The following is a 15,541-nucleotide window of genomic DNA, read 5'->3' as shown; positions in this document are numbered from 1 at the left end:
CTCTCACCTTAAAAATGTGTCCCCGAGTGAAATTTCCCATCTTAGGGAAATGACAACTACCATCAACTCTATCTGTACCTCTTTTTTTTTATATAAGCTTCTACCAGGTTGCTCTCAACCTCCTACGCTCCAGTTAAAACCTTCCATACCTGACAACATCCTGGTAAATCTCTTCTGAACCCTCTCCAGCTAAATAATATCCTTCCTATAACAGGGTAACCAGAACTGGACACAGTTTGCCAGAAGAGGCCTCACCAATGTCCTGTACAACCTCAACATAATGGAAATTGGAACAGGTGACCAAAAACCTGGTTAGAGAGGTAGATGTTAAAGAGGATGTCAAAGGAGGAAAATGAAGAAGAGAAAGGGAGAGGATTAGGAAGTAAATTCCAGAAATTATGGTCTTGGTAACTGAAGACTCAGCCATTCGAGGTAAAACAAATAAAAGCAGGAATGTCAAGGGGGCTGGAATTAGAAGAGCACAAATATCTTGGAGGTGGTGAGACTGGAGCAGATGGTTAGAGTCAACAAGGCAAACTGAGGACTGCAGATGCTGGAAACCAGAGTTTAGATGAGAGTGGTGCTGGAAAAGCACAGCAGGTCAGGCAGCATCCGAGGAGCAGGAAAATCGCCGTTTCGGTCAAAAGCCCTTCATCGGGAATCCCTGATGATTTTCCTGCTCCTCGGATGCTGCCTGACCTGCTGTGCTTTTCCAGCACCACCCTGATCTAAACAGCAGATGGTTAGAAGCTGATCCTCGGGTGAAATATGACATTGTCCAGTACTGTACACAATGGTCAGGAATAGGGATGGAGTTGCGAGAGAGGGAGTGGTTTTTGTAGCAGGATAGCTATAGTCTTCCCAAGATTAAAATGGAGGAAATTACTGCTGAACCAGTGCTTAACGTTAGGAAAGTCAGGACAGTGTGTGAGTTTGAGGGAACTTAGTGGTGATTGTGTTCGTATACCCCTGCCCACCTGGTCCTTCTAGGTGGTGGAAGTTGAGAGTTGGGAAGTTTGTCAGAGTTCTGGTCAATCTGCAGATATATAAAATTCCTCTCTTTCCTCTCCCGCCTTGCTCCCACTCTCTCTAACTCTCTCTGTTCTCCCATAGAATATTGCGTGGCTCCAGGCTGGGCGGCAAGTTCCTTTTACTGAAGGACATGAATGAGCCAGTTGGGTTTTTAATGCAATCTAATAGTTTTCATGGTCAGTTTTCACTCGTGCTGGCCCCAGAAGTTCCCAGATTCATTCTGCTCAATTTCACAGATGTTGTGGGTTCCCTCTCAATCCCATTTTTTTTTTCTGTCTCTATTTTCAACTAATTTCATAGGGTTTAAAAGGAGAGGATCTACAGTCAGGAACCTTAACCCAAATACCGGAACAGGTTTGGACGGAGTCTCCCAGTTTATCGTAACCTGACTATCATTGGTTTTGAACATGGAAGGGAAAAGCCCCAATCACAGCGGGGAGAAACCATTCACATGTTCTTTGTGTGGACGAGGTTTCAGCCGATCATCCGGGCTGTCGAGACACAAGCGCAGCCACGACGGGGTGAAGCCATGGAAGTGTGGGGACTGCGGGGAGGGATTTAGTTACCCGTCTGAGCTGAAAACCCATCTCCGTCGGCACACCGGGGAGAGGCCATTCACCTGCTCGGAGTGTGGGAAAGGATTCACCGACTCGTCCACTCTGCTGAGACACCAACAAGTTCACACTGGCGAGAAGCCTTTTAAATGCCCAGACTGCACAAAGTGCTACAAGAATTCCTGGGAACTCCGGCGCCATCAGCGACTTCACACAGATGAAAGGCCTTTTCAATGCTCAGACTGTGGGAAGAGCTTTAAAAGCTCTGGGGAACTGATGCGCCATCAGCATGTTCACACCGATGAGAGACCATTCAGGTGCTCTCACTGCGGAAATGGGTTCAAGCGGCCGTCTAACCTCACCATACACCAGTGCACTCACACTGGAGAGAGACCATTCACGTGCTCCAAGTGTGGCAAAAGATTCACCCAGCTATCCAGCTTGCTGAGACACCAAAGGGTTCACACTGGGGAGAGACCATTCACCTGCTCCAAGTGTGGGAAACGATTCACTTGGTCTTCTGATCTGACAAAACACCAGCGCGTTCACACCGGGGAGAGGCCATTCACCTGCTCTGATTGTGGGAAGGGATTCACTCAGTCATCCAGCCTGCTGACACACCAGCGGTTTCACAGTGGAGAGAGGCCATACACCTGCTCAGAGTGTGGGAAGGGATTCACTCAGTCATCCCATCTGTTGATCCACCAGCGGTTTCACAGTGGGGAGAGGCCATACACCTGCTCTGAGTGTGGGAAGGGCTTCACTCAGTCATCTACCTTGCTCATACACCAGCAGGTTCACAGTGGAGAGAGACCGTTCAGCTGCCCTCAGTGTGAGAAGCGATTCACTCGGTCATCCCACCTGCTGAGACACCAGCAAGTTCACAAGTAACTACGGTGATTAGATTTTACTATTAACCTTATTGGAGCGTGAACCATGTTCATTGGCATCTGTTTCTGCTGATCGGAATAAGCTGTAGCCCTATTATGAGTGTTAATGTTCTGGATTGTAGTCAAATAAACCAGTTTTGTGTTAATTGCAATGTTTTAAGCCTTTTTTACTCATTCATGGGAGGTGGGCGTTGCTGACTAGACCTACATTCCTGGTTGCTCTTGGTGGTGGTAAGCTGCCTTCTTGACCTGCTGGAGTCCATTTATTGTAGCTCCTCCAACGATGCTTTTAGGGAGGGGACTCAGATTTCACCCAGCAACAATGAAGAATTGGCGCTACCCTTCCAAGTCTGGATGGTGAGTGGCTTGGAGCATAACTTGCAAGGTGATGGCGTTCTTATGTATCTGCTGCACTTGTCCTTCTAGGTGGTAATGGTCTTGTGTTTGGAACCTTGGCACATTTCTTCACTGCATCTTGTAGATGGTACACCATGCTGCTACGGAGGGCATCATCAGTGGAGAAATTAAATATTCATGTACATCATTTGTCCTTGGTGGTGTCAAGCTTCCTGCATGTTGTTGGAGCTGCAGTCGTTCAGGAAACTGGGGAGTATTCTACTGCACACCTGCGTTGTGCATTGCAGATGACAGACAGGCTTTGCGGCAGTGTGGTAACTTCAACCTTTATCAGTTCATTCAGTCTCCACCGCCCCCGACACACCCACATACACGTGCCTTAAGTGGTTAATCCTTTATGGGTCCAAGATCTTTAGACTCCGGGAGCTGTACTGCATGGAAACAAACCCTTCAGTCCAACTCATCTACACGACCAGATATCCTCAATTAATCTAGTTCTGGAAACCTCTGGCTGTTCTCAGCCTTTATGGTGTAGAAGGTTCATCTCAAGTAGTCTGCTGTTTTAATTGTATTGTGAAGATAGAAATCCCTATTTAACCTTATAGTCTAAAATAGAATAATACCACATGGTGCTGTATATCATGTAATCATGAGTCAGCATCCCACTTCTGACATTATGATGGAGAGAAGGTCATTGATGAAGGTTGTTGGGCTGAGGACACTACCCTGAGGAGTTCCAACTGAGGTGTCCTGGAGCTTAGATGACTAACTTTTAATAATCACAATCATATTTCTTTGTGCTGGGTCCAACCAAGAGTTTTCGCAATGATTCCCATTGACTCCAGTTTTGCTTGAGCCCCCTGATGTCACATTCTGTCAAAGTCAGCCTTGAACTCAAGAACAGTCATTCCAAACTCACCTCTGGGATTCAGTTCTTTTGTCTGTGTTTGAATGAAGACTTTAATGAGGTCAGGAGTTGAATAGTCTGCCAGAACCTAAAGTGAGCATCAGTGTCCAGGTTATTGCTAAGAACATGTATTTCATTTTCCATAACATTTATTTCTGCCCCATCTCAGCTCACGTGCTGCTGAAAATCTCATTCATGTCCATGTTACCTTCAGACTGGATTATTCCAATACATTTCTGACCAGTCTTTCATAGTCAGTTTATTCTCTGAGATATCCGTACGCCTGGTCATGCCCTTATCTATCTGTGTAATCTCCAGTCATTCACTCTCTGTGATATCTACACCTGGTCGTGTCCCTCGCTATCCGTTATCTCAGTCGCTCATCCACTCTCTGTGCTCCCGTCATCCTGATTTACTGAGGATCTCTGATGTTAATTCTTCCATCATTAGTGGCCGTGCCTCTGTGCGACGCTCAGACATTTCCTCCCTGAACATTTACAGCTCCCTCCTGATTAAAAATGTTTCTTCACATCTGCCTTTTCAAACAAGCTCTTGGCTATTTCGCAAATCTTGCCCAAGGGGACTTGGCATCAAATGTTGCCTTAGCAAACTCATCTGAAGCACCTTGGGTTGTTTAATATATGAGACATGTATATTCAAGTTGTTCTGTTTCACAGCAGCCAGTTTCTGTATGGTACGATTCCACGATCAGCCATCAGGTAAGTGACTGACTGATCATGTTTTTTGGTGTTAGTTGAGTCGGGACTGGTGATCCCACAGCAGCTGCAGAGCTCCCTTGAGGACAGCGTGTAGCATTTATTGAGATCTCCTGATTGAGAATGTTGCTGATTTACCTGTCAGGTCTGCAGTGAACTGTGAAGAACCAGGGTCTGGGATCTTTCCTCTTCAATCACTGACTCCCAGCTGAGGTTGTCTCTGCAGTAAAGTAGCCCACTTTGATAATCATGAGTTCACCACGGGTTTAAAAAAAATCTACAAGTTAAAATCCCGGTAAAAGACAAAAGTCCCTGTGTTCATTCAACATTTTTCATACCCTCAGGACATCCCAAAGTGATCCACAACAGTCGATTTTTAAAGAAAGAGTAAGATGAGGGAGAATAAACTAAATGGGAGTATTAGAGTGCAAGAACAAAGTGACCTGGGAGTGGAGATGTACACATTATTTAATGTGACAGGACAAATTGATCTTTGGGGGAAAAAAAAGCACAAACTGCTCCCTGGCTGTAATAATGGAGGTCAAAAACAAGTTATACAGAACCTTTAAAAATCACTCTGGTTCATCCTCAGGTAAAATCTGGTAATTACTTCTGAATGTCACACTTCACGAGAGATATCAAGGCCTTGGAGAGGGAGCAGGAGAAAGCATTGCCAGAATAGTATCCGAAATGAGGGGAAGTGAAACCAGAGGAGCTGGCACTATTCTCCTCAGAGCAGAGATGAGGAGTGACTCAATAGAGGTCTAGTTTTTGTGGGCATCCAATGGCAGAGAGTTTGGTGACCACAGAACACAACTTCTGAGAAAATGATTTAAAATTCCAGGGTAAAGATGAGGGATTATACTGACCAAGTTATGATGATTTGGAACACAGCGAATGGTAGAAGCAGATTCTGTAGTAACTTTCAGAAACAATTGCGATTTATTTAATCAGCGTACGGAGCAAACATTTCAACATTTGTTAGTTTGATTCAGGAAGAATTTATGGGAATATCAGTGTTAGGGAAAAGGAAATTCAGTGGCAGGTTTCCGGAGCTGGATCCTGCAGTTGGTTTCAAATATGAAAAAACCGCTGCCTTTGTTTCTCATTCATTCACAGACTATTGCATTGCTGACTAGGCCAGCATCATTGCCAATCCTTAATTGCCCAGAAAAAGGTGATCGTGAACTGGCTTCAACTGCTGTAGTTCAGAGGGTTATAGGTAAAACATTTGTGCTGTTCTAGGAGAGAGTTCCAAGATTTTGACTCAGCAATGGAAAGGTCAATATCTTTCCAAGTCAGGTTGTGTGGCTTGGACAGGAACTGGCATCTGCTGCTGTTCTCCCTCTGGGTGGCAGAAGCTGCAGTTTTGTAAGGTGTTGTCTGAGGAGCTTTGGTGAGTTGCTGCAATGCATTTTGGCAGGTGGTACACACTGTGCATTTGTAGTGAGTGAATGTTGAAGGTGTTAAGTGGGTCCCAATCTTAGTGACAGAATTTCTATGATTTCAACTTGAATGGATGTGAAGATAGATTACAAAGAGTAACCAAGCCGGGTTTCATATCAAGCTGATTTTACTTGCTTTTTATCAGAGTATTGACCACAATAAGTGAATGTCAGCCCGAACATACCTTCATGTACATATTTCTGTTTGTGTTGGTAGAAGTCCAGTCACTATAATTTCTTGTGAACTAGCTGGTGTCTCAGTAGGGTAGAGGAACGACCAAATCTCTTCCCACACTCGGTGCAATTAAAAGGTCTCTCCCCAGTGTGAACTCGCTGGTGTCTCAGAAGGGTGCATGTCTGATTGAATCTTTTCCCACACGTGGAGCAGGTGAATGGTCTCTCCCCCGTGTGAGTACGTTGATGCACAGTGAGGTCAGATGATTGCTTGAACCCAGCTCCACAGTGAGAGCACCTGAAGGGTCTCTCGTCAGTGTGAACACGTTGATGGGACATCAGTTCCCCAGAACTTTTATAGTGGTTGCCGCAGTCTGGGCATTTAAAAGGTCTCTCGTCAGTGTGAACCCGCTGGTGTCTCAGTAAGTGAGCTGAAATGGTGAATCCCTTCCCACACACGGAGCAGGAAAATGGTCTCTCTCCAGTGTGAAGCCGCTGGTGTGTTAACAGGTTGGATGACTGAGTGAATCCCTTCCCACACACACAGCAAGTGAACGGCCTATTCCCAGTGTGAATGCGTTGGTGTGTGAGCAGGTGAGACGAGGTAGAGAATCCCTTCCCACACTCTGTACAGGTGAATGGTCTCTCCCCAGTGTGACTGCGCTGATGAATTTCCAACTGAACTGGGTAACTGAATCCCTTCCCGCAGTCCCCACATTTCCATGGTTTCTCCCTAAGATGGCTGCATTCATATTCTGACAGGTAAGGCGACTGACTGAACCCTCGTCCAGACAAACCACACGTGTACGGTTTCTCCCCATTGTCAACTGTGATTTTGGTTTCCATGTTAAAAACCCACGATAATATTCCAGTTACAGTAAATCAGGTGACTCCTTTTGATCCGGATGTGAGGTCAAGTTTCTGTTTTCTTACTGCAAACCCTCCTTTTCTAAAACCCTGTGAAATAGATTGAAAACAGAAAATATGTGTGAGTGAACCTGCAAAAACACAAAGGCAGACTGTTAAACTCAATGAATTCAGTAACTTGCGTGATGAACATAAGGAAAAATGACCATAAAAAGCTAGTAGAATTGTCACAAAAAGCTAACTGGTTCACAAATGACCATCAGGGAAGGGAACCTGTCACCTGGTCCTACCATAGGAGTCTGGTCTCAATGGGAGGAGAGAGAAAATAAGACTGTTGCAATAGAGACACTTGGCAAAAACAGTGTTAATCAGGATTCCTGATGAAGGGCTTATGCCCGAAACTGCTCAACTCTCCTGCTCCTCGGATGCTGCCTGACCGGCTTTTCCAGCACCACACCCTTCGACTCTGATCTCCAGCATCTGCAGTCCTCACTTTCTCCCAAATTCAATCAGAATCTCCCAACCCTTTTCAAATTCAACCACGCAAAAGGATCAGGTTGGCAGATGTATGTAAACCACTGCCACCTCCCAAGTCACCCACCTTCCTGACTTCCGTGTCATCCATTGTAGAGGAGCAGAAATTTATCCTGTTTTAGTATTTCAAAGAATGAAACCATTGTCTTCAATCTGTAGTCACTGACTCTTTCCCTCTTGTTGCCAACCGAGGCTGAACCAGCCTGGTCACAGCTCTGATATCTGATCTCCAGCTGAGCTTCTGAATACAGAACAACTCTGTCTCCCAGACCAGCCATTTCAATCTGAAACTTGAGATGATGTGAATCTCCTCTGACTATATCCATAGTCTTTTTTTATTTCAAAAATATACTTTATTCATAAAATAATTTGATGGTCTGTACAGTTGGTCATGCCATACATATGTAAACATGTACATACAGAGATCAAAATTTATCATTTTTTCACAGGTCTGTACATTTTTCCATCATATGCCCATATAATTAGCTGAGGCTTGTTCACTCCCCAGTCATCACTGCCCTTACTAGCCTGCACAGTATCTAAGTCAAACAGCTCCTCAATTAAAACTCTCACTACTGTTTACCAATCCCTCCTTGATTTGGCCCTTCCCCATTCCCAGTCGTGCTGATGTTTGAATTGGTTGACAAAGAGAGGCGCTGTCAGTTCAAGGTTAAAACTTCAGAACAGACAATCATTGCTGTTGTCCGAGTTTGCTGGGTGTAAGTCCCCTCCTAACACAACTGAGGAAGGAAGAATGGTCACAACCTGTTTGACGGTACCGCCGTCTGTTGCAAACGCGGGAGCTGGAGACTCTAACTTTGGTCTGGATGCCCTCCGGGTATTTATGTATCCTCTCCCTGGTTCCGTTAGTGCACTTGGCTGTTATCGTCTCCCCCTCCTGAAACTCCAAGGATCCTGGGGGTGGGGGGATGGTGGCGAGAAGAGCACGTGGTCTCTTTGTAGGACTTGATTGGCTGGAGGACCATCCGATGGTGTCCAGTTCCACCTTACTTTGCTATTGCACACTGTGGCGTCAGTCAGACACGGGGGCGGTGCGGTCCTGAAGTGGGCAGATGCAAACTGGCTCCAGAGAGTCACTGGGGCCAGGGAAGTACCGCTCCCAGTAAGGCTCAGGAAACAGGAGGTGAAATCATGAATTTCTGACCTAGGCGTCCACGGATGGCTTTTGTAAACTTCTTTTAGCGGAATTTGCAGATGGAAAGCAGGAGTTTTCTTTTCCCTCTAGGGAGGTTTTACTGAGATTACGTGGGGGGAACGTTCAGAAATTCCGTCTCACTCACTTGATAAATGTTAAAAATCGCACAACATCTGGTTATGGTCCAACAGGTATATTTGAAAGCTTTAGCTTTCGGAGTGCTCCTCCTTCATCAGATGGTTCAGGAATATAAGATTGTAATACATAGAATTTATAGCAAAAATTTACAGTGTGATGCAACTGAAGTTATATATTGAAAAAAATCTGGATTGTTTATCAATATATAATTTCAGTTGCATCACACTATAAACTTTTGCTATCAATTCTGTCTTCCGATCTTATATTCCACAATCACCTGATGAAGGAGCAGGGCTCCGAAAGCGAGTGCTTCCAAATAAATCTGTTGGATTATAACCAGATGTTGTGTGATTTTTAATTTGTAAGCCCCAGTCCAACACCGGCACCTCCAAATCATCACTTGGTAATAGCGAGATTGTGGATTATTGAGAGTTTCATTATACTTGTGTGTATTAAACTGTATTTGCATGTCATAGAGTCAGAGGGATGTACAGCACGGAAACAGACCCTTCAGTCCAACTCACCCATGCTGACCAGATACCCCAGCCCCATCTAGTCCCACCTGCCAGCACTCAGCCCATATCCCTCCAAACCCTTCCTATTCATATACCCATCCAGATGCCTTTTAAATGTTGCAATTGTACCAGCCTCCACCACTTCCTCTGCCAGCTGATTCCATACACATACCACCCTCTGCTTTTAGGTCTCTTTTATATCTTTCCCCTTTCATCCTAAACCTATGCCCTCTAGTTTGGACTCTCCCACCCCAGGGAAAAGACTTTGTCTATTTATCCTATCCATGCCCCTCATGATTTTGTAAACCTCTATAAGATCACCCCTCAGCCTCCGATGCTCCAGGGAAAACAGCCCCCGGCCTGTTCAGCCTCTCTTTGTAGCTCAAATCCTCCAACCCTGGCAACATCCTTGTAAATCTTTTCTGAACCTTTCAAGTTTTACAACATCTTTCCAATAGGAAGGAAACCAGAATTGCACACAATTTTCCAATAGTGGCCTAACCAATGTCCTGGACAGCCGCAACATGACCTCCCAATTCCTGTACTCAATACTCTGACCAATAAAGGAAAGCATATCAAACTCCTTCCTCACTATCCTATCTACCTGCGACTTTACTTTCAAGGGACTATGAACCTGCACTCCAAGGGCTCTTTGTTCAGCAACACTCCCCAGGACCTTAACTATTAAGTGTATAAGTCCTGCTAAGATTTGCTTTCCCAAAATGCAGCACCTCGCATTTATCTAAATTAAACTCTGTGTTAGACTATTTATATGGACTACACTGTATTTATGTGTGCGAGACTGCACATATATTAGACTCTCTGCCTTTTTAGCCCCACTCTGAGTTCCAGGCTGCAGATTCCAGAGAATTGGGAGGATTTTCAGTCAGGATCTTCAAACAATGTTGCATAGGATCTGATAGAGTCGTCCAATCTAACAGAATTTCAATTTCACTGTGTGTATTATCTGGGTGCGAACATCCAAAGCCATTGTGCGAGTGAACACAGACATTGCTTTGCTCTTCTATAACGTTAACACGTTTATTCTCTAAGATTTGTTTATACTTTTTCAAAAAAAAGTTTATAATTGTACATTATCTTTGTTATCCACATGCGATGGTTTCTAAAATATTGCCTCATGTTGTATTCTTTCTTTATGTACACTCCCAACAGTGCGAGGATTACAGAGATGTTGTGGCACAGGAAAACTTCATTTCCCCCATAGTCTCTTAGCTTGCTCTCCAAATGAGCGTTCTGGCTTACTGACATTCTCTTGCCTTTCCTCCATGCCCTTTCATCTTGTTGCTGGGCAAGTCATTATTTAATGCTTTCTTGAATGCGCCAGTTAAATCTCGCCATACTTCCTGGCAGTAAATGATGGTTGAATTGAACACAGAAGCTGGAGAATTGAACGCAGGAAGAGGGGGGTGAGAAAACTAACAGAAGAGGAAAGAAATAACGATCTTGGTGGAGTAGGTTCAGATTTCAGCAGAGGAAAGAGAAAGAGTATGTTGGGTTGGACATTTTAGGCTGAAGTACAATGATAAAGTCAGGGTGGATCGGCCACGCTAAATTGCCCAAAGTGTTAGGTGCATTAGTCAGAGGGTAAATGCGTCTGGGTGGGTTACTCTTTGGAGGGTCGGTGTGGACTGGTTGGGCCGAAGGGCCTGTTTCCACACTGTAGAGAATCTAATTTTAAAAAATCTAAATACAGCAAAGCATTTTGAATACAGACAGGCGTTGCCTGTCCTGAATTTCTGAACTTCCAGGGATGATTTTTCCACACTCTGCTTGCAGGGTATGAGAAAGGGAGGATTTAAAGACAGAAAACCTAACACAAGGATCACATCAAGATCTGACAGATTCACTTGACTCGTCAGGGACAGAATGTCTCCAGCTTTGGAACACAGAAGGAGAACTGTGTGTTCGTTCTGTCTGTGGGGACAGACCTGAAACAGCATTGTGACTGAAAAACCGCCGAAGTGCATATATCACGGAGAAAGTGTTTCACTGCTCTGACTGTGGAAAGAGTTTGAACCAGTTACACATTGTGAAAGACAACAGCAGGGAAAAAGCGTGTGTGTGTATGTGTATGTGTGTGTGTGTGTGTAACATTTAACCTGGTAATCCAGTGTGCATAGAGACAAGGGCAGAGCTGCAATGGAGAAATCATGGAGATGTGAAGACTGTACTGAAGGATAAGAATTTCCGATTCGAAGGTGCTGATGAATCTTTGCTGGCAATTCTTACTGATATTCTTCACAGCAGCATCCTCATTTTGAAATTTAATTATCAGGCAAGACAATATTTCACAAGCATATCGATAGAAACTTCATCAATAAACAAGGAGATTGACAAGGACAGGAATTCGCTGAGTTTATTTGTTGGTGATACAGCAGCAGAAGCAAGAAAAATGCTGGTAATAACTTATGAGCCTCCTAAGAGTATTTCGGTGTAGGACAGAGCCTACAGGAAGAGTTAATGAGGTATGTATATTAGAAAAGCGCAGCAGGTCAGGCAGCATCCAGGGAACAGGAGAATCGACGTTGCCCCCACCCCAGTCTGACCTATCACCCTCACTTTGACCTCTTCCACCTATCACATTTCCGACGCCCCTCCCCCAAGTCCCTCCTCCCTACCTTTTATCTTAGCCTGCTGGACAAACTTTCCTTCCTGAAGAAGGGCTTATGCCTGAAACGTCGATTCTCCTGTTCCTTGGATGCTGCCTGACCTGTTGCGCTTTTCCAGCAACACATTTCCAGCTCTGATCTCCAGCATCTGCAGACCTCACTTTCTCCTATGTATATTAGAAACCATAATAATCACGGGTGACTTCAATCTTTGTGTGGACCGTGAATCTGATTTCCAGATTCTTTTTTTTACTGGTCCACATTGGAGACAAGTTTTAAGATTAGTAAGTTCTGGAGCCATCTGGGGAACAGGCTATTGTTATGGAGCAGACCAAACCCCCTTCAAATGTGTTGAGGATACAGCCTAGACCTTAGCTTTACATCTTATTTAAAGACACGTGTAAGGTGCTGTGTTCCAGATTAAATTCGATTAGTCACATTACTTTACTTTAATAAAAATACGTGTCATTCTTAAACCCAGTGAAAATACAAAGGAAATAAAGAAGAATTTGTATAAGTTTAACAGAATGGTAGATTATTTAACCGCTAAACAGCAACTGTTCCAAGATGGTAATATCCCATAAACACTCCCTTGGCAAAAGCAAATTCAGTAAAATAGACTGTCTCACAGGCAGTGTTTTTTTTTCCAGTCCAGGAGAATAGAACACCAACAGAAAATTCTGGCAGCGAAAGCGAACTCCAGCTATCTGCTCTGACAGAGAATGATGAAACAGCTTCCACAGCCAACTTCAAAACCCCAACAATTAAAAACTAAGTTAAAATCATGGTTCTATGGGAGCCTGATGCCACTTGTTTCAAGTTTTTTAAAAAAACCCAGGGCCTCACCAGCTGTTTACTTTGTTGGTTTTGAAGAGACAACTCGATACTCCTGGCTCAAAACCTCTCTGAATCAAAAAGACAAAATGCACCCCTCAAAGCCATAGCAGCTTCACTTCTCCCTGAAAAGAATGAACCACAATAAACAAAGATGGCATAATTTAAAAAGATCTTTAGTCGTACACAATTAGTACACTACAATACATATACATTGACTAATGCAAATATTCAATATTACAGTCCATTTCTTCCACCACTGAACACCTTTGTTTTCCTTCATGAGAATGTATCGGTAATTCTCCTGCCATGTGTTTAATTTTCAAATGAAATGACTGGAACAATGAACTTCATCTGAATTATCTAGGTATTTTAACCTTTAAAATTTTCCAAAAATGTTAAGGCGTTTTGATCAATAGAAGTACAATTGTCCCAGACACATTTATTGACAACATAAATATTGAAATGTTGTGACATCAACATCAAACTCAAGAGCTTCCCAATTGTGGAATATTTCTGTTGATGAATATTCAACTTTCTGGAAAAATCTCCAAAAGGTCTTTCGACTTTCTCATTGTCTTCTTGCAAGAGTACTGCACCAGTATCCAAATCCCTCATATCGATAGCCACCTTGAATGGCTTTGCCATTTGTAATTAGATGTGGCTAACACTGAGGCTGTCGTTAACACAGGCTGTCAAATGCCTTCTGATGTTCTACCATCCTCTGAAATTTTCTGCACTTCTTCAACAACTCTGTCAATGGAGTAACGTCACTGCTAAACTTTGGTATGAATTTTTGATTAAAAACCATTCAGTCCCAGGGATTGTAGCACTTCCCTTTTCATCAATGATATGGGAAACTCCCCAATACTCTCTGTTTTCACATCCCAAGGGGACATTTATCCATGTCCAATGATATGGCTTAGGAACGTGACTTGGACTTTTGCAAACTCCCTCTTAACCAGGTTTATCACCAAGCCCGCCTTCTGTATTTGATCAAACAATTTTGATAGATGCTCCAAATGTTTCTTCTATGTGTGATTAAAAATCGCCAGACCATCCATGTACACCACACATTTGGGTAATCCCAAAATGACCTTTTTTGATTAGTCTTTGAAAAGTAGTTTCCTCATTCCTGAAGAAGGGCTAATGCCCGAAACGTCGATTCTCCTGTTCCCTAGATGCTGCCTGACCTGCTGCGCTTCTCCAGCAACACATTTCCATCTCTGATCTCCAGCATCTGCAGACCTCATTTTCTCTTCTTTGAAAAGTAGTTGGTGTATTTTACAAACCACGTGGTATAACTTTATGCGAGGAAAGTCCATTTGGTGTCACAAATGCTGAAATTTCCTTCGTGCTCTCAGATGAAGTACCCCTCAAATAAGTTCAGCTTCAAAATATAAGTTTCTTGTCCTACCTTCTCAATATAGTCTTCCAGCCATGCAATAGGATATGAATCAGACTTCATAACTGCATTGAGTTTGCTATAATCAATACATACCATTTGGTTTTGGCACCATCATTATGGTTGAGCTCCATTCATTGCAACTCACTTTGATCACATCTCATGTGAGCATGCTTTCAATCTCTTTCTGAACCTGTGCCAATGTTAGAGGGTTAAGTCTATAAAGATGTTGCTTAATTGGAACAGCATTTCCTATTTCTACATCATGCGTAATCATGTTAGTACTTCCCAGCTTATTCCCACATAACTCTCCATGTGATAGTAATAACTCTTCCAGGTAATTTTGATTCTCCTCTGGAAGGAAACTGAATAATTTATCCCAATATTTGAGAGCTCCCTCATTACCCAGTTTAATTTGAGGAACATTAAAATCAGAATCAACTGGATTTGGTTCTTCACTCCAAAGCGGAAGTTGAGAGGTGACCTTGAAGAGGTTCATAATATCATGAGGGGCATGGATGGGGTAAATAGACAAAGTATTTTCCCTGGGGTGGGGGAGTCCAGAACTAGAGGGCATAGGTTTAGGGTGAGAGGGGAAAGATATAAAAGAGACCTAAGGGGCAACTTTTTCACACAGAGGGTGGTACGTGTATGGAAGGGTCTGTTTCCATGCTGTACATCTCTATGACTCTATAATTTATACGTTCGTGTCTGCTTTGTGGATCATGTCCCGAAACTAAACACTACCGAAAGATTCATTTATTAACGAAGGCATTCTCTTGTCTCACATGTTTAAGGTGTGTTGCTACTGGAGGACAGTCCCCTCATCCCTGGAATGGATCCAGTAAACATTCCTGAGATGGCTTCGAAGGCAAGTATTTCCCTCCCTGGTTTAGGAGATCATTACTGCACCAAATTCTATTTGTGTGCTCACTAAAACTAACACAATTGCAGCAAAACTTTCATATTCAACTTTACCAGTCTGATTCCAGGAAATTCACTCTGATCTTGAGTGAAAAATCCATGGCCGATGTTTCACCCTGCCTTCCCATGTGAACTCTGTGCAGCCCTGCAGCCCCGGTCCATTGAGAGTGGAACTGACCAAGTGCTTTGCTGGGATTCCACTGATCTGGGACAGTCATGTCAGATTGTAGCAGCTGCTCGGCCCTAGCAGAAAACCAGGCAAAAGTGAGGACTGCAGATGCTGGAAACCAGAGTTTAGATCAGAGTGGTGCTGGAAAAGCACAGCAGGTCAGGCAGCATCAGAGGAGCAGGAAAATCGACGTTTCGGGCAAAAGCCCTTCATCAGGAATAGAGGCAGAAAGCCTCCAGGGTGGAGAGATAAATGAGAGGAGGGTGAGGGTGGGGAGAAAGTAGCATAGAGTAC

The 15,541-nt window shown here is 43.7% G+C and overlaps 2 protein-coding genes across 2 annotated transcripts in view; one reads left to right on the top strand and one right to left on the bottom strand.

Moving 5' to 3' along the window:
* LOC122543911 (zinc finger protein 239-like) overlaps positions 1-15,541 on the top strand; it is a 125,479-nt gene that overhangs the window by 13,090 nt on the left and 96,848 nt on the right. The window contains exon 3 of the mRNA XM_043682812.1: positions 1,333-2,512. Coding sequence (XP_043538747.1) covers positions 1,440-2,477 — 1,038 coding nt within the window. The 5' untranslated portion in view covers positions 1,333-1,439 and the 3' untranslated portion in view covers positions 2,478-2,512. Of the gene's footprint in view, positions 1-1,332 lie in introns of the transcript that reaches the window.
* On the bottom strand, positions 6,012-8,414 carry LOC122543918 (zinc finger protein 239-like). The gene is made up of 2 exons (XM_043682835.1): positions 8,242-8,414; positions 6,012-7,032 (listed from the first exon to the last, which is right to left on the bottom strand). The coding sequence occupies exon 2, from the start codon at positions 6,919-6,921 to the stop codon at positions 6,130-6,132; it is 792 nt and encodes a 263-aa protein (XP_043538770.1). The 5' UTR covers positions 6,922-7,032; positions 8,242-8,414; the 3' UTR covers positions 6,012-6,129.

The sequence above is a fragment of the Chiloscyllium plagiosum genome, chromosome 45, assembly GCF_004010195.1.
Source record: "Chiloscyllium plagiosum isolate BGI_BamShark_2017 chromosome 45, ASM401019v2, whole genome shotgun sequence".
Lineage (NCBI taxonomy): Eukaryota > Metazoa > Chordata > Chondrichthyes > Orectolobiformes > Hemiscylliidae > Chiloscyllium > Chiloscyllium plagiosum.
Note: the sequence above shows the minus strand (reverse complement) of the source record. Positions and strands in the feature narration are given on the sequence as shown.